The sequence below is a fragment of the Carcharodon carcharias genome, chromosome 23 (genome assembly GCF_017639515.1).
Source record: "Carcharodon carcharias isolate sCarCar2 chromosome 23, sCarCar2.pri, whole genome shotgun sequence".
NCBI classification, from domain to species: Eukaryota; Metazoa; Chordata; class Chondrichthyes; order Lamniformes; family Lamnidae; genus Carcharodon; species Carcharodon carcharias.
Window position 1 is genome coordinate 10,321,238 of NC_054489.1, and position 20,588 is coordinate 10,341,825.

Here is a 20,588-nt window from a genome sequence, read left to right on the forward strand (position 1 = left end):
CCCCTCTCCATAAGACCATAAGACATAGGAGCATAAATTAGGCCATTCGGCCCATCGAGTCTGCTCCGCCATTCAATCATGGTTGATAAGTTTCTTAACCCCATTCTCCCGCCTTCTCCCCGTAACCTTTGATCCCCTTACCAATCAAGAACCTATCTATCTCGGTCTTAAATACACTCAATGACCTGGCCTCCACAGCCTTCTGTGGCAATGAATTACATAGATTCACCACTCTCTGGCTAAAGAAGTTTCTCCTCATCTCTTTTCTCTGAGGCTGTGCCCTCAGGTCTTAGTTTCTCCTACTAATGGAAACATCTTCCCCATGTCCACTTTATCCAGGCCTTTCAGTATTCTGTAAGTTTCAATCAGATCCCCCCTCATCCTTCTAAACTCCATCGAGTATAGACCCAGAGTCCTCAAACGTTCCTCATACGTTAAGCCTTTCATTCCTGGGATCGTTCTCGTGAACCTCCTCTGGACCCTCTCCAGGGCCAGCACATCCTTCCTGAGATACGGGGCCCAAAATTGCTCACAATATTCTAAATGTGGTCTGACCAGAGCCTTATAAAGCCTCAGCAGCACATCCCTGCTTTTATATTCTAGTCCTCTCGAAATAAATGCCAACATTGCATTTGCCTTCCTAACTACCGACTCAACTTGCAAGTTAACCTTAAGAGAATCCTGGACTAGGACTCCCAAGCCCCTTTGCACTCCAGATTTCTGAATTCTCTCCCCATTTAGAAAATAGTCTATGCCTCTATTCTTCCTACCAAAGTGCATGACCTCACACTTCAACACGTTGTATTCCATCTGCCACTTCTTTGCCCATTCTCCTAACCTCTCCCCTGGAAAATGAGCTAACACAGCATAATCCACAACTAAACTTTGAGATCATGCTGTCTGTTAGGCAGTTACACACCAGGCAGTAGCTCAGTAACTGAGCCACTGGGAGGGGGCTGTGCCCCACAATTTGTCTGGTGCACTTTACTACGAGCATACAATTCAGAACTCATTCAGCTCAACAGGTGTTTATGGTCCACATGAGCCACCTCGCACCCCTCTTCATTTCACTCTATAAACATATCCTTTGATTCCTTTCTCCCTCATAAGATCATATGAAGTAAGGAGCAGGAATAGGCCACGCAGCCCCTCAATCCTGCCCTGCCCTTCAATAAAATCAGGTCTTTATCCAGCTTGCCATTAAATACATCCATTCTATTCACCTCAACTACTCCGTGTGGTAGCAAGTTCTACATTCTAATCATTCTCTGAGCAAGGGTTTTCTCTTAAATTCCCAACTGCATTTATCAGTGACTACCTTATACTTACTGTATAGCTTCTATCTTAGACCTAGTTTAGGTCTTGATGTCTACCCTATCAAACTCTTTCATTATCTTAAAAGCCTTCATCACCTCACCCCTTCAGTCTTATTTTCTGGAGGAAAGACCTCTCCCGCCCCACAACCTCCAAGCCCATTCAAAGTACAGGTCACTCCTGGTTAAGGGGCCCCCCCTCCACCAAGTTCAATTCCCAGGACCCCCAGGGCTCCCATTCACAGAGTCCGAGTTTAACTCTTTACTGTCCTCTGGACTCTCACTGGGAGAATTTTGCTTCGACTCCCATTTGGTGGGGGCAGGGGCAGGGGTGTTGAATTCAATTCATGTCTCACCCTAACCCCCTCCACCCCGCCTCCCATCCAGAGCAATCAAATTACGAATCCTCGTCTTTTTGTATCTCCTGTTTACCTGTTCGTTTGTTTCTATTGGTCCTGTTCCCATCAATTTCTCTTTCCTTTCCTCCCTGAACGCACTGCCACCTGCTAAGTGGGGTTTATGGTCACCAGTCGCAGTCTGGTATCCCATCCAGGTGATCATTATTCATGTCTCAACTGTAAAAGGCTACTCCACCACATGGTGCATCACATCGCATCCCGTTCTTAGTCCATGTCAGGCGGTGGGAAGTGGGAGAGTCACTGGATAGCAGCCAGGACATAGGAAAGCTAAACCCTGGGCACTGAGGCTGATCTGAACGCCCCTAGCTTTATCCCAGTTGAGCTGAACTGCTTCAGCGTAAGTAGCGCAAGGATTGAAACTGGGCAATAAGACTAAATCTTGTCATCTATCGGGGGAAAGTATGCACAAGGTGAACCAACCATATTCCCACACACTATACGTTATGTATATATTTTTTACTGTGAATCGTGTGGAGCAAAGGTTACCTTTTGTTACTCCTTACCTTCCATCAAATTTATGTTTCAAAAAGTCAAACAGAGCTTTCTGCATCATATCTGTCACCTACACAGAAACAGAAACAAGCAGAGAATGTTTATGTTTGGCCACAATTGAAAGTAAGCTTCCCGTTTTAGCTGCTGCATGAATTTACTGAGCTAGCATTCCTCAGGTAGAGTTTCGGGTGACTAGTTTGCATGTTAGGGATGCAGGCCCAGTGCTCAATACAGTCGATTTGTGACTTACATGATTATCTGTGCGCTAAAATTAAAGGCAGGAAACTCTAACTGGTCATGAGTTGAGGACAAACGGCAGATAGAAAAACACAGAGAACCTTTCATGACTATGAACACCGCAAGCGATTACGTAATTTTGAAGTGTAGCCACCATTGGAATGTTGGAAATGCAGCAGCCAAATTGTACACAGGAAGATTTCACAAACAGCAGTGCAAAAAGACCAATCAGTTTTAATGATGTTGATCAAGCAATAGATATTGGTCAGGGCACTGGGTACAACTCCGCTGCTTCAGAATCGATGAGATTCACCTGAGAGAACAGGCAACTCAGCTGAAAGACACCTCTGACAATACAGCATTCTCTCAGCTCTGCACTGGAATTGTCAGCCTGAACTTTGCACTCAGGTCTCAGGGGTCAGACATGAACCCACAACGTTCTGATTCCAGAGCAAGAACACTTCCCACTCTGCCACCGTGTGCCCTCACACTACATGGCTACATGAAGCTCTCTGCCGGAAGCAATCAGTCGTTAAATTTGACTGCATTTTTGTGAAGCAGGTCCCTGTGGGAGAGCAGCGACTTACCTCATAACCTTTCAGAGACGGACCCACTAGAATGATTGGTCTCATGGATGGCACGACATCATAGGGAGGCACATTCTCTTGCTGCCCAGGAGGAAACAGGAAGCCAGATAAAGCATTAGAATAAATAAGGGTCATATTATTCATAGAATCATACAGCACAGTTGGAGGCCATTTGGCCCATCTGCCTGTGCTGGTCCTCTGAATTAGTCACACTCTTTTGCTCTTATTCCATACATCTGCATTTTTTTTTGTTCTCAATTCAATTTCCTTTTCAAAGTTACTATTGGATCCTCTTCCATGGCCCTTTCAGGCAGTGCATTCCAGGTCACAACAACTCGTTGAGCAATAAATGTCTTCATCTTCCCCCTGGCTGTTTAGTCAACTATCTTAAATCGTTGCCTCTGGTTAACGGCCCTTCTGCTGCTGGAAACAGTTTCTCCCTATCTAACCCGACAAAACCCTTCATAATTTTAAGCACCTCTATTAAATCTTTCCTGGGCTTCCTTTGTTCTAAAGAGGACAATCTCCGCTTTCATACCTGGACCCGCAAGCACGGCTGCCTTACGTTTCTAAGGGTAGAATTGACATGTTAAAGAGGCACTGTCTTCATCGCCAGCGAGCGAGAAGCCCCAGACAAGCAGTGCATCACTTTCGCTGAGCACAGGCAAAGCCACGATGAAGCATTCACACGGGAAGCATTCCAGCCAGAGTGTTTGCCAAACGCAAAAAGGCAGTGCCACTTTAAAATGCGTTGCTTATTTAAAAACTGTCTCATGTCTCAAATACTGATGAATCGTGCTCAATAGAAAAGTCAAACATCAGCAACATTTTTATAAATATTTCTGTAAAACAGTGTCCTATAAATTGTTTTGAACTGTGATTTCTATGGTTGAAATGTATAAAGTTCTGACAGGGATGGACAGACTGGACTCAGGGATGATATTTCCGCTGGCTGGGAGGGTGGGGCGGGGGGTGGGGTTGGTCTAGAACAAGGGGTCACAGTCTCAGGATATGGGGTAGACCATTTAGGGCTGAGATGAGGAGAAATTTCTTCACTCAGAGGGTGTACCTGTGAAATTCTCTACCACAGAGGCTGTGGAGGCCAAGTCACTGAATATATTCAAGAAGGAAAGAGATAGATTTCTAGGCTAAAGGCATCAAGGGGTAAGGGGAAATTGCAGGAGTATGGTGTGGAGATAGAGGATCAGCCATGATCATATTGAATGGCAGAGCAGGCTCAAAGGGCTGAATGGCCTAGTCCTGCTCTTAGTTCCTATGTTCCTACTTGCTCAGGCACTGAATATTTGGCCTGAACAAGGTGCCAAATGTAGAAAACAATTGGCAGATTTGATTAAAAGCAAAATACTGCGGATGCTGGAAATCTGAAACTGTCAGAACTTTATATGTTTCAACGTAGAAATCTGAAAAAAACAGAGTTGACATCTTGAGTTCATTTGACTCTTATACAGGCTCGAAACATTAACTCTGTTTTTCTCTCCACAGATGCTGTTAGGCCTGCTGAGTTTTTTCAGCATTTACTGTTTCTGTGGCAGATTTGGTGTTGGTTTAATCTAGTCTGCCCTCTTAATTTCCCCAGTGGATATGGTTCACTGCATTTCACTTGAAAACAATTGATGACTGAAGTTATCTGGGCTGTGTGTGTGGGTTCCATTGACCAAAACCAAACAAAGTTCCTTTCCTCAGGGCTCAATTTTCATGTAAGTGTCTCTTCATAATCCATTCTAACAAAGTGTGTTAACCAACATTCCATCAGAGGAAATTAAACCCCTCAAGATGGGAATTGCCTTGGCATGTAACTAGTCTTTAGAAATGAGTGTTCAGATTGGATTGGAGTTGATCCTGATCTATTTGAAAATGGTGTTGACTTGTTGTAGCACTGATTGGTTGGATGCCAATTTAAGGGCACACCATTCTGTCACATGGTAAAAGCACAGACTGATCTTTTCATAGGGGCTGGGATCTTTTGACAGATTACACAGCTGGCAAGGAATCATCAAGCTGATTGTGATCCTATCCTCATTTAATTCTTGGCCAAACTTCCTCTCTTTAGATTATGAGCACCAACCAAATTATAGTGGGTCCACCGTGCTGACATCAGTTGATGCAGCAGAGATTGAACCAGAGACACTCCAGGTCTGTTTGACTCTGTTCCATGCTAGACATTGCTTTTGTCAACTGAGTCACTGGGGACACCGAACTGGGCATGTGACAGGGGAGCTGGTGGCAAAGCTAAACTCACTGATGCTCACAGCACATTTCTAGTGAGTTATATTCTCTGGCGTTTAGCAGAATTGAGAGGCAATCTCAATGAAACCTACAAGGTTCTGAAGGGGCTTGATAGTGTAGTCGCTGAGAGATTTTTCCGAAATCTAGAACATGGGGGCACAGTCTCAGGATAAGAGGCCGATCATTTAGGGCTGAGATGGGGAGAAGTTATTTCACTTAAAGAGTTGTGAGTCTTTGGAACTCTGAACCGCAAAGCATTGTGGATGCTCCATGGTTGAATACATTTAAGGCTGGGATAGACAGATTTTTGGTCCCTCAGGGATTCAAGGGATATGGGGAGTAGGTGGCAAAGTGGAGTTGAAGCCCAAGATCAGCCATGATCGTACTGAATGGTGGAGCAGGCTTGATGGGCCATGTGGTCTACTCCTGCTCCTATTTCTTGTGTTCTTGTGTGTTCAACCACTGTAGTAAAAGTGAGCATGAGTTTGCGCAAAGCTACTGAGAGTTCAGATATCAACTAAGGATGATGGTAAAGCTCTTTGACTCCCAGTATTTGTCTAGTACCTTCAACCTTTTACATTGTTGCATCTTGTTTAGAAGTTTATGATGGGCATGTAGCCCATGTAGCTATCCTCAAAGCTTTAGGTTGACAAATTGACAATACCCATCAAACTTGCATCTTCTGGCAGCCACTGACCCCACTGTGGTCTCTGCTCAATTCATTTAATCCCATGAGGAAATGTTCTTCAGAAATTATGGATTGCCAAGGGTAACCAAGCAAAATTCAGCCTCTCATCTCCACTATTCGACCCTGGCCTCTGCCTCTCATTCACCTCCTCAACCAACTCCCTTCCTGCACTTCACCCCTCCTGGCTCATAGGATCTAGGAATAGTGGTGTCTTTTTATTTTTGGCAGTGAAGAAGGTAAATGTGTATTACATATATTAGAAAACTACTGGTGTATAAGCATAAAGAAAGACTTACAACAATTATATAGGGACTTGGTGAGACCAAACCAGGAGTACTATGGGGAGGATATTCTTGCTTTGGAGGGAGTGCAAGGAGGATTCACCAGACCAATTCCTGGGATGAGAGGATTGTCCTATGAGGTGAGATTGAGTAGACTAGGCCCAAATTCCTGAAAGTTTAGAAGAATGAGAGGTGATCTCACTGAACTATATAAAACTCTCAAGGAGTTTGCCAGGGTAGATGGGCAGATGTTGCCCCTGACTGAGAGTCTAGAACTAGGGGTCACAGGCTCAGAATAAGAGATTGGCTGTTTAGCACAGAGATGAGAGAAATTTCTTCACACAAAGGGTTGTGAATCTTTGGAATCCTCTACCCCAGAGAGCTGTGAACGCTCAGTCATTGAGTAGATTCAAAACAGAGATTGAGAGGTCTTTAGATACCAATGGAATTAAGGAATATGGGGAAAATGAGGGAAGGTGTAATTGAGGTAGAATTACTGAATGGTGGAACAGGCTTAAAGGACTGAATGACCTACACCAGCTTCCACTCCTTATGTGGTTGTATTCATAACCTTATAAATCTGTTCTCGTTCCCTTTTAAATCCATAACAAACACATTAATTGAAATAGCATTGACTGCTTATGCAGGTTTATGTCCAATTTCTATCTTCTAAACGTTGGCGTCGCTTTTGATTTATGAATCTAAATTCTTTTACTACAATTCAGTGTTTACAGACAAAGTAATATAGCCTCCTACCATATAAACATTTTAGCATTTTACAAATCAGTACCATTGCCTTTTTGACTCTGTCCACATTAAGCTGTTATGTGTAAGGCTTTGCGAGCTCTAAAGTTTCTTCCTATGGCTCAGACCCACTTCATTTGCTCCTGTGTTGAATTTCTCGCCAATGCACCAGTGAACATTTTGAAAGATGAGAGATTATGAACAATCCGATTGTTCAGATTGCTTTCAGCTGTTTTGTGATTTATGCTATTACTTGAAGCTTCCTAATGGCAATTAACTTGCCTATTGTTCCCTCTCTCTATTTCAAAATACTATTAAAATACTAGCACTGGATGTGAAGCTCCTGTTTGTAAATCTTCCTTCCTGTTGCCATGACTATTGGTCACATTTTTGTGGCTACATTCCCCATTGTAAAATAATATGTCAACATTTATGGCATGCCAACTGTCACAACAGAGATACAGACTCTGGCCACTGGGTGGCTCGCTAGACTAAGATTCTGAAATCTCTCAACTCCAGTCTCATTTTGTGTATAAAAACAATCTTATATTCATCAGTGCCATGGAAAATCTACTTGTGTGTTTGTGTGTCACTATTGTGTGTGTATTATAATGTACGTTATGCACACACAATAGTGACCTCTTACTCTAACCTCACACATCTTTAAATAAACAATTCTCACCATGCTGTGCGGTGCTCTTTGCGACAGAAGCAAATGCAAGTTATTCCTCTCTGACATAAGCAGATGAAGGTTAATAATCACATGACAGCTGAAGGATATAACAGTATACACATTTTAACAGTTGTTTTTTCTTCTGTATCTAAGACGTTTCAATTTTTAAGGTATGGCGTGTCACGTGGAACTGCAACTTCCCCAGTCTGACTCTACACTTAACATGAAATACAGAAATCATAAAACAGACTTACCGATTTCTGCTTCTGCTTTGCTGCTCATGTGCGTGTGGAAAGATAGCCCAAGGAAAAAAATAACAAGGCATGCATGTTATTGACAAGTCTCAGAGACATGTAAGCGGCAGACCGAGTGGGTTGTGTGCTAGTTCGTGCATCAGACAGCTGTGTGCACTGGCAAGGCGTTACCTTCTTAAAAAATGGGATTCGTTTTGCGTTGGACGGGGGAGTCGTTACACTGCTAACGCTTGTTTTAGGGGACCGATGGTTCGTTTGGGAATCGCTCTCTTCTGCATCTAAGTCAATGGCATCTACATCAAAAGCTAAATTAGACAAGTCCGCATATCCTGGTAAAGGGGAAGAAGCACAGGGTTGAAATGTAACTAAGGCTGAGAAAGAAAGGAAGTATAATCAACAGCATTGCCGAAACAAATTGGAAAAGCAGCCCAACACCAAAGCAGCAGTTGCATTGTACAGTTGCGACTAAACAGTCCAGACTTTATTTTTAATTTATATGTTTTAGAGAATATTGCGCTCAGCAATACAACTTCTAAGCATGCCCAAGAATAGAATGCTTCTATTAACCTTCCAACTCAAGTTAGGTGCAGAATAAAGCTCCCTCTATTCTGCCCAACAATATACCTTAATCTCAACCTCAGCATGGTAATTCTCTACTGCGCCATGTGAATGTTTCCATTCTCCATACCAGCTATCTTTGTAGTCTCTAAGGTTCAGCCTAGCAATTTATATGGCAATCCGTGCAAACTGGATCACTGGGCTTAGTATCACCAGGAGCTGGGTTACAACCTCCTCAACGTATTTTGTGCAGCACCTTTACAATCCACTCATAGTTGGGCTCATCATCAGGAGGTTGCTACATTCAAATTAGTCAAAAGTAACCTTTCATTTGGAGACAGAGAGAAAGACAGAGGTAGAGAGAAACAGAGAGAGATGGAGGAAGAGAGGGGCAGAGAGAGACAGAGGCAGGGAGAGAGATGGAAGAAAAGAGAGACAAAGGCAGAAGGAGACAGAGAGGCAGATGCAGAGAGAGAGAGACACAGAGGAAGAGAGAGACAGATAGAGCACCACCTTTCTGAGTTAGAACATATAAAGACCAGGTTACCTAAAGGCCTGGTTTCCATACAGAGATGGGGAGAGAAGGGGAGTGGATCTTTGGATATCTCCACAGAATTCTGCTGTGCTTGGCAAGCATCTCAATAGCAGGTTGACCCCTGCTGGAGAATGCAGGAGTTCAGATGCAAGGTGTGGACTCGTTCAGACACAGGACTGATGGTTTCCATGCTTGAATAGCCTGAAATCACTGGCTGCTTAGCATTACATGTGATGTAAAGCTTTTTTGATGAAGTCACCAGAGAGATGCCGTGCTCATCGTTCATTCACTGAAGCTTTGCCACCTTTGCCCAAGTTCAAATTCAGATAAGAACAGGACAGGGACATGATGGGGGAGGTTTTTTTTAATAAATTTATTCACAGGATGTGAGCATCACTGGCAAGGCCAGAATTTACTGCCCGACCCCAAATGACAGTGGAGAAATTGACAGTGAGCTGCTTTCTCGAGCCACTGTGGTCTGTGTGGTGAAGGTGCTTCCATAATGATGTTAGGAAGGGAGTCCCAGGACTTTGACCTAGCGATTGTGAAGGGTGGCAATATATTCCCAAGTCAGGATGGTGTTTGACTTGGAGGCGATGGTGTTCCCATGTACTTGCTGCCCTAGTCCTTCTAGGAGATGGAGGATTTTAGCCCCACCGCCACCCCCAACCCCCAAATCCACACCACCCAGTGAAGACCAGGAAGAGGACAATTAGAATGGAGCAGGATACTATCCACTGCTCCATGCCCCCATCCCCCAGCCAGCTGTGATCCTGCCAACTGCGATTCAAGCTCTGGCCACAACATTGGTATTTGACTGGGATCCTAAGCGCATTATCTTGGCAGAGAAGTCAGGATGGCAGCTTCACTAGGCCAAACCCCTCAGGAAGACGCTGAGAAAGGTAAGTTATTTGAAAGTCTTTCTAGTTTCCTTTTGAGGGGGTGGGGGGGCCTCCAAGTCCCACCCGAGGAAACATTTGGCCTCCCCGCTCCCGATCCCCTCTTGATCACCATGGGTGATTCCTCCAGCCCCTGGCGGTGGTTCTGATAATAACAGCTGGACAGCCCCTTCCCAATTGTTCTGACCAGGGATTCATCCAGCCGCATGTTAGCGAGGCCTGGCCACGTTAACCAAGCTGGGCCTCATTGACGCTGCTCCTAAATGGGCTGACTGCTCGGCCTCACCCCCAGCAAGGAGTTAAAACCAAGGCCGAGTATTTTTATTCATAATTAAAACCAAAAACTGAGGTCAAGAAATGGTCAACAGGCACACACTGGGAAAAAGAGGTGACGCCAGAGATTCTGTCAATTTAAAATCTGAAGATAATAAAGCTGAATGTTCCCACTCTGCAATAGGTCATTGTGCCTGGGTCAGGATTATCTTGCTACTAGGAAATAGTAAAGGAAAGACGTTTTCAATCTGTTACTTAGCTTTGCACTGATGCTCCTTTGCAGATGGCTCACTACCCATTCGTTCACTTCGCACTCCAGCATACTACATTTGTCACCTTTGCTAACAGACATTGAGAAGGGTGGATCTCAAACTTGACCACACCTGCTATAAATGCCATCCTGTGATTGGCTTCAAAGATACACAACCAATATTTGTTACTGGTTAGAAGTTGGCAGGATCACAATATGTCCCATTAGTAAGACTGATGAGTGTAGGTCATACTTGCTGATAATGCTTATCGTATTCTAGGCCATCCCACTTGTCAACCATATATTAGTTGTATTTAATTGTATGCAGGTGCTGGTGGGTATTAATTGGTGATTCACTTGAATCCCTGTAAACAGACGCAGACTGAAACAGTGGTTATTGGGCTAGGAGTTGTATGCTTGTAATGTGTAGCTCTGTAAATAAATATAAAAGTGTGTAAAGATTGGCTCCAGTTCTATCCTTCACCAATTGGCTTTCTGAAATAAAACAGGACTGTCCACGAGTGTTAAACTGCTTACTTTAAATGTCATTTTAACATGTTAATCATTTGTCCACTAATATCACAAAATTTAATTTTGTGTTTGGTAGGTAGAGTCACTTCCTCCCACACCACTCCCCCCACCCCACCCAAAATGGAATGCCCATTGGCCAGTCTTCCATCCACCAGGCAGTCATGGCAAGAAATGCCAATATTCACCAACCAGAAGTCTGGCCAATCTCATACCAACCAGACTCAGTCTACCATTGGTGCTCCCAGACATTATTCATTCTCAAAGGATGTTGTCATCATTTTGAGAATCTTTCAGAAGACCGAAGGGTGACCTAACAAAGTTCTTTAAAATTATGAAAGGTTTTGATAGAGTGGAGAATGTTTCCTCTTGTGGGTCAGAGCATAACTAGAGGCCATCAATATAAGGTAGTCACCAAGAAATCCAAAAGGGAATTCAGGAGAAACTTCTTCACACCATGAGTGATAAGAATGTGGAACTTGCTACCACAGGGAGTGGTCGAAGTGAATAGTATAGATGCAATCAAGGGGAAACTAGACAGGTATATGAGAGAGAAGGGAATAAATGGTGATGATGGTAGATTTAAATGAGAAAAGGCTTCAGTAGAGCATAAACACTGTCATGAAGTGCTTGGGCTGAATGACCTGTTTCTGTGCTGTAAATCCTAAGTAATCGTGTGTCATGGAATCACAACTGTTACAACACAGAAAGTGGCCATTTGGCCCATCGTGCCTGCACTGAGGAAGCCCTGCCTTCGGGAGCTGACGGCCAATTGGATTGGCCAGCAGCTCCATCAGTCCCGGCAGTGCCAGGAGCACATTAGTGGCACTGCCAGGGCTGTAATGAGGAAGCAGAAGGCCCGTGGATCCTGAAGCCAGGTAACTCCGAGGACTTGGGCAGGGTGGGCAGGTGGGGTGGTGGGGGGGGGGGGTGATGATGATGATGATGTGTTTAATGCAGCAGGTGGGAAGGAAGAAAGGAGGGCTTCCGTCTTCGGTTCTATCCCCCGATCCGCAAAGATCACACCCCCAAAGATAATATCCCCGCCCTTCCTTCCCGCCCTTTGAAACTTCTTTTTAAAAACAAGTGCCCTGCCCTCTCCTGCCTGGCTGCCCACACCAACTGTTTTATGGCACGGGTATTGTATCATTGGGATCAATTAGCTTGTTAACAAGCCCGATTGTTTGTTGATTATTTATTTAAAAATGGAGACGAGGCTGCTGACTTTGGTGCCCACATTTTATGGGGGTTGAGCTAGGGGGTGGGTGGGAAGGTGGTGAGGTGGGCACCCGCCCTATTTTATGTGTGCCCCCCCCCCCCCCCCCCCCAACCGAAAGCATGCCTGGTGGGGGCAAGTAAAATGTAGCCATGTGTGTGCAGGCTGTGCTAGATAGAGGAGAGGGGGGGTATTTTCTCTCTCTTTGGGGAGGCAGAGTGGATCAGGCAAGGGTCAGTCGAGACAGAAAGTGCCAGAAATGTACAGCACTTCCTTCAGACTCTGAAAAAGAAGGAACTTAACATTTTACATCACGACTCGTTGAACAATGGCAAATCTCTACCCTAAAGATTCATTTTTTCTTCTTTTTGGACGCTGACTGACTCACTTTGCATTTCCAGCACTTTCTCTTTTATGTTTCCAGCTTTTACAGTTTTTTAAAAAAATTCAATTTTACATCTCTGGAATAATAGACATGTGGGGACGCATGAATATTTTGTACTTTGACTGCGGCTCAAGCTTTGCCTCAGGATTGCAAAGGAATAGCCAAGGATCGAAGCAGCCTTGATGAACAGAATGGTCTTTTGATTATTCACTTGCCCTCACGTTGCCTTAAAGGAAGATGTTTGGCACTTACCGGTTGCAGGAGGTGTGGGTCTCCTGGTTCCTGTGACGTCTCCTAAGCTGGAACTGGAGTTTCCACCAGACTTACTAAAATAAAATTTAAAAGGGAAAATAAATCACAGAACCACAGAAATGTTATGGTGCAAAAGGAGGCCATTCAGCCCGTCGTGTCTGCACCAGCTCTCTGAGCATTTTAACTTAGCGCCATTCTCCTGCCTTTTCCCCGTAACCCTGCACATTGTTTCTATTTAAATAATCATCCAATGCCTCCATGAATGCTTCAATCGACCCTACCCCCACCACTCTTCCAGGCAGCGCATTCCAAACTACTCGCTGTGTGAAAAAGTGAGTATGAAAATCAGTAATATTAACAAATAAAAACACTAAGTTAGCAGCTAAGTTCAACCCAGCTGACCTGAAGGTGTAGCCCCAGTACAACGTGAATCTCCACTCCAAGCGAAATTTTCAAATTAAGGGTGCGACGCAGTAAAATATCCAACTCAAGAGTTGCAGCCTAGCCAGAACTGGCTCTGATGGCTATTTATGGATAACTGTGAATATAGATAATAGGAAGGGCGTGTAACCAAGGCGTGGCCATACCTTGAAAGTCTTCCTTGCCTCATCTTTTGCTCCTGTTGTAGTCTAATATTCTCCAACTTTACGGGGCTTGGAATGAATCCAACCTCGCATCCTTCTTTCACCAGTCGCCCTATCCACCAGTCATTGTTATATTTCTGGAAAAAAGATAAAGATAAACTTAAACAATTGCTATCTTTTTTACCCAGTGAGAAATGAAGAAAGAGCAAGTTAATGTGGTGAGCAACATACCAGCTTCCACAACACTGAGAGCACTGGATTAGTCACAAGATGGCCAATGTGTTTATCCTTCCACCTCTTATTGCTGTTTCTTATCCTTTAGATTACTTACTCATTAGTGTATTTTATTCCCCTTTAAGACTCACTTCCTCGAGCACTGAATTAGTGTGAGCAAAAAAAAATGAAGGCAACAAATACCCTCTCTGTCCGATTTGTTTCTTAGTCTGAATCGTGCGTTGGTTGCCCCTATCTTTCTGGATAAGGCCTTAAGCAGCTGGCAATGTACTGGAAAGAAGGGAGACTGGTTTAAGTCAACTGCCAGTGATTCAGCCATTGCTCCACTATTACTGGGCTGTGTATTTGTATTGGTTTGTCCTGTTTCTATACCATTTCTAGCTGTCTACAGATGAGGCATTACAACAGTCACAGACCATTTTTACTGTTGATAATTGGGTTTTTATTCTCTTTATATAATCCTGTTATCAATAAAGGAACTAGGAAAATAAAACCATAAATTAGCTTTCGTGCAAGACAGATTTGGATCTGGATGGTCTTTGGCAGTCTGGACGTTCTTTTGGAATATCAACCTTCCCCTCTTCCCATTACTGTATCCAACTGTTTAAATGATTTCAGTGACCTGTCCTCGCCCACCATTCCTGGTAACACCCTCCGTCTGTTCATTAGCCTCTGTATAAAGAAAGACTTACTGACATCTGATTAATCTTGTTCTTCACAACCCTCTAAACCTGTTTCCTTTTGTCCAGCTGTTCCATCATATCTGAGAACATTTGTTCTGAGATTATTTCCTATATCATATTCATTAACTTACATATATGTGCATGGATACAGTATGCACCCATTCATTGACGTATGTACAGACCGCAGAGATCCAATGCAAAGAGCTGAGCACTTACTTCTTTGATGTGTAGAAAATCTTTGGACTCGAAGGAAATGGCCATGCCTTGCACAGGGACCTCATCGTTCTGGGTGGGATTGTAGCCAACATTTGTTCGAACAGCAAATGCAACAGGCTTGGTCTAAAATAAAACAGAATCCAGTGAAGGATACTGTGGTGATGCTCTGTCATCTAGTCAATTAACACATTGCAAAGAGAATCAAAACTGAGGGCACAATGGCAGTTCACACATGAATGTGATGGAGCAGTGGTTCCCATTGGTGCTCACCCACAATGATACATTCTCAATCTTAGTGCTATCGCTCTGGGTAACTTCCAGCTAAAGGCCAAGCTGCAAAAAGGCAGCAAGTGTAGTACAGGAAGTCCCTGTTTTAAGTTGCCCCACTTTAAGTCATTCCACTTTAAAGTTGCGCATTTTTTAGGGCTGATATTTCTGATTTGTGTTTTCAATTTTGATTTAATTTAGCTTTGTGTCGCCGCTGTGCTTCATTTTGCGTTGCTTTGCGTAGGTGACATTGGGTCCCATGACCCGATCAGCGCCTTTCTGAAGGGAATGCGAGCAGAGGCTTTGTTCCCACTCGAGGGAACTGTGATACTTTTTCAAAAAACTCTGAACCCAAGTTCTCAACAAAGAATATCCAAAACCAACAGATTTTTTTTCTTTGCAGGGAAGAAGTTGAAGCCTCCTTCATTTCTGTGTAGAAAAGGCCCATTCCTTGACTCTGCAAGCGGATTTAAATTTTGGAGCCACGGGCGTGCCTGTTGTGAAGCTTTACATCGTGCGAGGCAGAAAGGCCATTTTAAACTCTGTAAGTGGGAAGAATTTGCTACTGTTCACAGGTAAAATTGCTTTCTTGTCTTGGGGCTTGTTTGGGTGAAAAATACAGGGTGCAGTACTTACCCTTCAAGAGGCTGACTCTGCAATTCTCTGATTAATTTTGGAGTCCCAAGTCCGGCCCTTATTCAACTCTGCAGATGAGGTGGGAGAGGCCATTTTAAAGCCAGTGACAGAGCCCAGCATCGAGGCGCTAATCACTCGAAACCAGCTCCACTGAAACACTTTAGGGATGTCCACAAAGCATCCCTGAAGAGTTCAAACGTTTCCACCGACTCGATGGTGACCGACCAAGATGGGAGAAGGTTCATTCAGGAAGGCACTGAGTCTTCATCAGGAACGTGCGGAGGCAAAGTCAAGCGGGTGGAGGGAGTGCAAAGGCCTCCAAGCAACAGCTGCCCCACACGTGGCAGAGTCTGCAGATTGTGCGTCGGACTCATCAGCCATCCCAGAACCCATTGAACCGGAGTGGAAGTGCGTGATCCCCGAACTCGAGGGACTGTGTAAGAAGCACGAGAAACTGGTGAATGTTATCTAATTTGAATTTATACAGTATTTCTTCTGTATTTAATAATTTATTTTTTTTTGCAAGTTATTTCAGCTCAGAATGCACAGAACTGCACATGTACCATACAGTGTTTGAACTTATGTGATTTTTCCAGATGAAGGAACCTAACCCTGCTTTAAATATTGATTTCTATGGGAATCTATGATTCACTTAAAGTTGTTTCAGTTAAAGCCGCAATTTTCAGGGAACACAACTATGACTTAAGTGAGTCATAGTTATTGTACCAAGTTATTGTATTTCTTTCCTGCACACACTAGTAATTGAGACCTTCGGTGGGAGAAAAAATGTCCTTGAATCCACTTGGTCTGATATTGCCTGAGTACCAATCTTGTCACCTTCCCATTACACCAAAAGCTATTGTCTAAAGGAGTCCAGTGTAATGGTTTGTTATTTCTTTCAACAAGACTGCACCTGTCTCAAACATTATTACAAAATGTTAGCTGACATCTCAGAATCCACCAGGTTTTATATCAATCTCATCACAAGATGACTTATTCAACTTTAGATAGATCACATTCAGCATCCTTGACTCAACCATCCTTCCCGTCAAACTGTTCCCGCTGTTATTGGTTCTTGTCTGAAAGAAATAATTCCCTTTCCCCACAACCTTCTTCTTGCTCTTGAAAGTGAGTAATGCCACTGTTGGGGAATGGACCCTTCTCAGCAATAGGCACTCCATGGTCAGGTATAATTCAGCCAGGTCCCTCCGCTCTACTGCAACCCACCAAGAATCAGAGGAGCACCCTCATCCTTGGATCTCTGATTGTCATAGCCAATTAATATCCAATTAAGGGACCAACGAGATCCTCCATCATGTTCGGCTCAACAGCATGGAGACCACCGTCTAGAAAATTTAACTGTTTTGTGAGCAGAGCTTTAGCTCATTGAATAAAAGGGACAGTAGCAACATGGATTTAAAATTTGCTTAATGACATGAAATAGCGTCGTGGTTAATGGGTATTTTTCTGGCTGGAGGAAGGTTTGTAGTGGATTCCCCAGGGGTCAGTGTTGGGACCCTTGCTTGTCCTGATATATATTAATGACCTAGGCCTTGGTGTACAGGGCACAATTTGCAGGTGATACAAAACTTGGAAGGATTATGATTTGTGAACTGTGTGGAGCTTCTGAATCTCTTCAGAGCTCTGAAGAAGTCATATCAGACTCAAAATGTTAACTCTGTTTCTCTCTTCACAGATACTGCCAGATCTGCTGAGTTTTTCCAGCATTTTCTGTTTTTATTTCAAAAGGACATAGACAGCTTAGTGGAATGGGTGGACAGGTGGTAGGAAAGAGTGAAGTGATTCATTTTGGTAGGAAGAACAATGTAAACTAAAGAGAACAACTCTTCTGGGGGAGGGTGAACAGCCAGAGGTCGTGGTCCACATTGGTACCAATGACTTAGATAGGGAGGGGTACGTGGTCCTGCAATCAGAATTTAGGGAGCTAGGTAGAAAATTAGCAAACAGGACCTCAAATGTAGTAATCTCTGGATTGCTGCCAGTGCCACGTGTCAGTGAGTACAGAACTAGGAGGATAAGGCAGGTGAATGTGTGGCTGGAAAGATGGTGCAGGAGGGAGGGCTTTAGATTCCTGGGACACTGGGACTGGCTCTGGGGGAGTTGGCACCTGTACAAGCTGGACAGGTCGCACCTGAACAGAGCTGGGACTGAGTTCCTTGCAAGGCATTTTGCTAGTACTGTTGGGAGGTTTTAAACTAACTCAGCAGGGGTGTGGGAACCAAGAGAAAATATTAGAGGGGAATACCAGGGTGCACAAAATACTGGGAGGGACAGATACCACTAGTTTAGAGAATAGTATGTTAATAGGTAAAGTCGGGGTGAGGGGGAAAGTAACAAAATCTAAATCAGGGTTACTATGCATGTATGTGAATGCACAGAGTGCAGTAAATAAGATTGGGGAGGTACAGGAGCAGATTGCCATGTGGAAATATGATGCTGTGGCGATAACAGAGACCTGGATCAAGGAAGGTTAGAACTGGGTGTCAGATATTCTCGGGTACAAGGTGTTCAGAAAAGATAGGAAAGGAAGGAAAGTAGGAGGGGTGGCGGTATTGGTTAAGGGGAGCATTGCAGTGCTGGAGAAAGAGGATGTCCCAGAGGGTTCAAGGACAGAATCAGTTTGGCTAGAGCTAAGGAACAAAAAGGGTGCAATTACATTGCTCGGTATAGTCTATAGATTGCCAAATAGTGAGAAGGATGTAGAAGAACAAATTTGCAGGGAAATTACAGAGAGATGCAAGCATTATAGAGTAGTTATAATGGGTGACTTTAATTACCTGAACGTAGACTGGGACAGTGGTAGCGTTAAAGGGTGGAGAGGGGCAAATGTTCGTAGATTGTGTTCAGGAAAATTTTCTACAGCAGTAAGTGTCCAATCCAACAAGAAAAGACGCACTGTTGGACCTGGTTCTTGGAAATGAGGTGGGCCAAGTAGATCAAGTGTCAGTGGGGAACATTTAGGAGACAGTGATCATTGTATTGTACGTTTTAGGATGATGATAGAAAAGGACGATTGGCAATCTAGAATAAAAAAAATTAACTGGATGAGAGCAGACTTCGATGGGGCAAGAATGGAGCTGGGCCAGATAGACTGGAATGAAAGATTGGCACGAAAAACTGTAATTGAGCAATGGGCTGCTTTCAGAAAAGAATTGGCTCGGGCACAGTTAAGGTATATTCCATGGAAAGGGAAAGGTGGGGCAAACAAATCCAGAGCTCCCTGGATGAAAAAGGAGGTAGAAATTAAGATAAAAAGGAAAAAGTGCGCTTATGTCAGGTAGAAAATACAATTGAGAACCAGGAGGAATGGAGAAGGTTCAGAGGGGAGCTGAAAAAGCACATTGGAGAAGCAAAGAGGGATTATGAGAAAAGACTCCAGAAAACATAAGAGGAATCTCAAAGTCTTCTACAGACATATAAATAGTAAAAGGGTGGTAAAAGGAGGAGTAGGGCCAATTAGGGACCTAAAGGGGGATTTACACATAGATAAAGGGGCCATGGCTGAGGTATTAAATGAATACTTTGCATCCATCTTTACCAAGGAGGTAGGAGCTACTCAGACCATGGTGACAGAAGAGGAAACTCTGTCACTAGAAAGGTTCAAAATTGATAAGGAGGAAGTGTTGAGTAGACTGTCGGTACTTAAAGTTGACAAGGCACAGGAACTGGATGAGATGCATCCAAGGATATTGAAGGAAGTGAGAGTAAAAATTGCAAGGGCACTGGCCATAATCTTTCAGTCTTCCCTAGACTCAGGGGAGGTGCCAGAGGACTGGAGAATTGCAAACATTACACCCTTGTTCAAAAAGGTTTATAAGGATAAGTCCAGCAATTATAAACCAGTCATTTTAACTTCAGTGGTGGGCAAGATTCTAGAAACAATTATTTGGGATAGAATTAATAGTCACATGGGGAAGAATTTTTCCCCCGTTAGGGGGTAGTGCAGGAGCGGGCACGTGCGGGCATGCCTCCGATTGGGGGCGCGCCGCCATTTTATGTGGGCAGGCCAATTAAGGCGCACCCAGCGTGAAGAAAGAGCGACCCATCTCCCTGAGGCTAAGTGCTGCCTCAGGGAGATCGGCGCCAAATTTAAAAATGGTAAAGGGGCAAAAAATAAAACTTCCTTGACATGTCCCCTCAGGTGACACTGTCACATGAGTTGGGACATGTCCATCACTTTTAATCAAATATTTATTAAAATTTAAAAAACCCTCATGAAGCCTCATCCCGCCCTTGGATGAGGTTTCATGCTTTTTCTGAAGCCCGCCAGGGCTCCCAGCCTGCCCATCAACCTTAAGGTTGGACAGGCAGGTCCATTAATGAGCTTAATTACTTTTAAAATGGCCTCAATTGGCCGTTGACAGGTCTGCGGGCGAACAGCTGATTTGGCTGAGCCCCCGCTGACCTGAAAATGGAAATGAAGCGGGGTGAGGTCGGGAGTTCCGCCCGACATCATCCTGGGTCATATTACGTGTCGGTAAGCGGACCCCGCCCCCCCCTACTCACTGACCTAAATATCCTGGCCATGGAAAATACGGGTTGATAAGGAAGAGCCAGCATGGATTTCTAAAGGGGAAATCATGTTTAGCTAACTTGCTGGAGTTTTTTGAAGAGGTAACAGAAAAGGTTGATGAGGGTAATGCTGTTGATGTGGTGTACATGGACTTTCAAAAGGCATTTGATACAGTGCCACACAACAGACTTGTGAGAAAAGTTATTGTTCATGGATAAAAGGGACAGTAGCAATGTAGATACAAAATTGGCTGAAAAATAGGAAGCAGAGAGTAATGGTCAATGGATATTTTTCGGGCTGGAGGAAGGTTTGTAGTGGAGTTCCCCAGGGGTTGGTATTGGGACACTTGTTTTTTATGACCTATATTAATGATCTACATCTTGGTGTGCAGGGGACAATTTCAAAGTTTGTGGATGATACGAAGCTTGGGAGTGTTGTAAACCGTGAGGAGGACAGTGTAGAACTTCAAAAGGACGTAGACAAGTTGGTGGGGTGGGCAGATAGGTGGCAGATGATGTTCATTGTGGAGAAGCATGAAGTGATGCATTTTGATAGGAAGAACATGGACAGACAATATAAATAAGGGATGAAGTTTTGAAGGGG

At 43.9% G+C, this 20,588-nt stretch overlaps 1 protein-coding gene across 1 annotated transcript in view; it reads right to left on the minus strand.

The window, feature by feature from the left end:
• Positions 1 to 20,588, minus strand: part of LOC121269069 (voltage-dependent L-type calcium channel subunit beta-1-like) — a 68,345-nt gene that overhangs the window by 36,672 nt on the left and 11,085 nt on the right. Inside the window, exons 4-9 of the mRNA XM_041173507.1 lie at positions 14,549 to 14,671; positions 13,431 to 13,552; positions 12,832 to 12,920; positions 8,107 to 8,240; positions 3,049 to 3,129; positions 2,236 to 2,294 (exon numbers count right to left, since the gene is read on the minus strand). Of these exons, the coding sequence (XP_041029441.1) occupies positions 2,236 to 2,294; positions 3,049 to 3,129; positions 8,107 to 8,240; positions 12,832 to 12,920; positions 13,431 to 13,552; positions 14,549 to 14,671 (608 nt within the window). The remainder of the gene's footprint in view (positions 1 to 2,235; positions 2,295 to 3,048; positions 3,130 to 8,106; positions 8,241 to 12,831; positions 12,921 to 13,430; positions 13,553 to 14,548; positions 14,672 to 20,588) is intronic.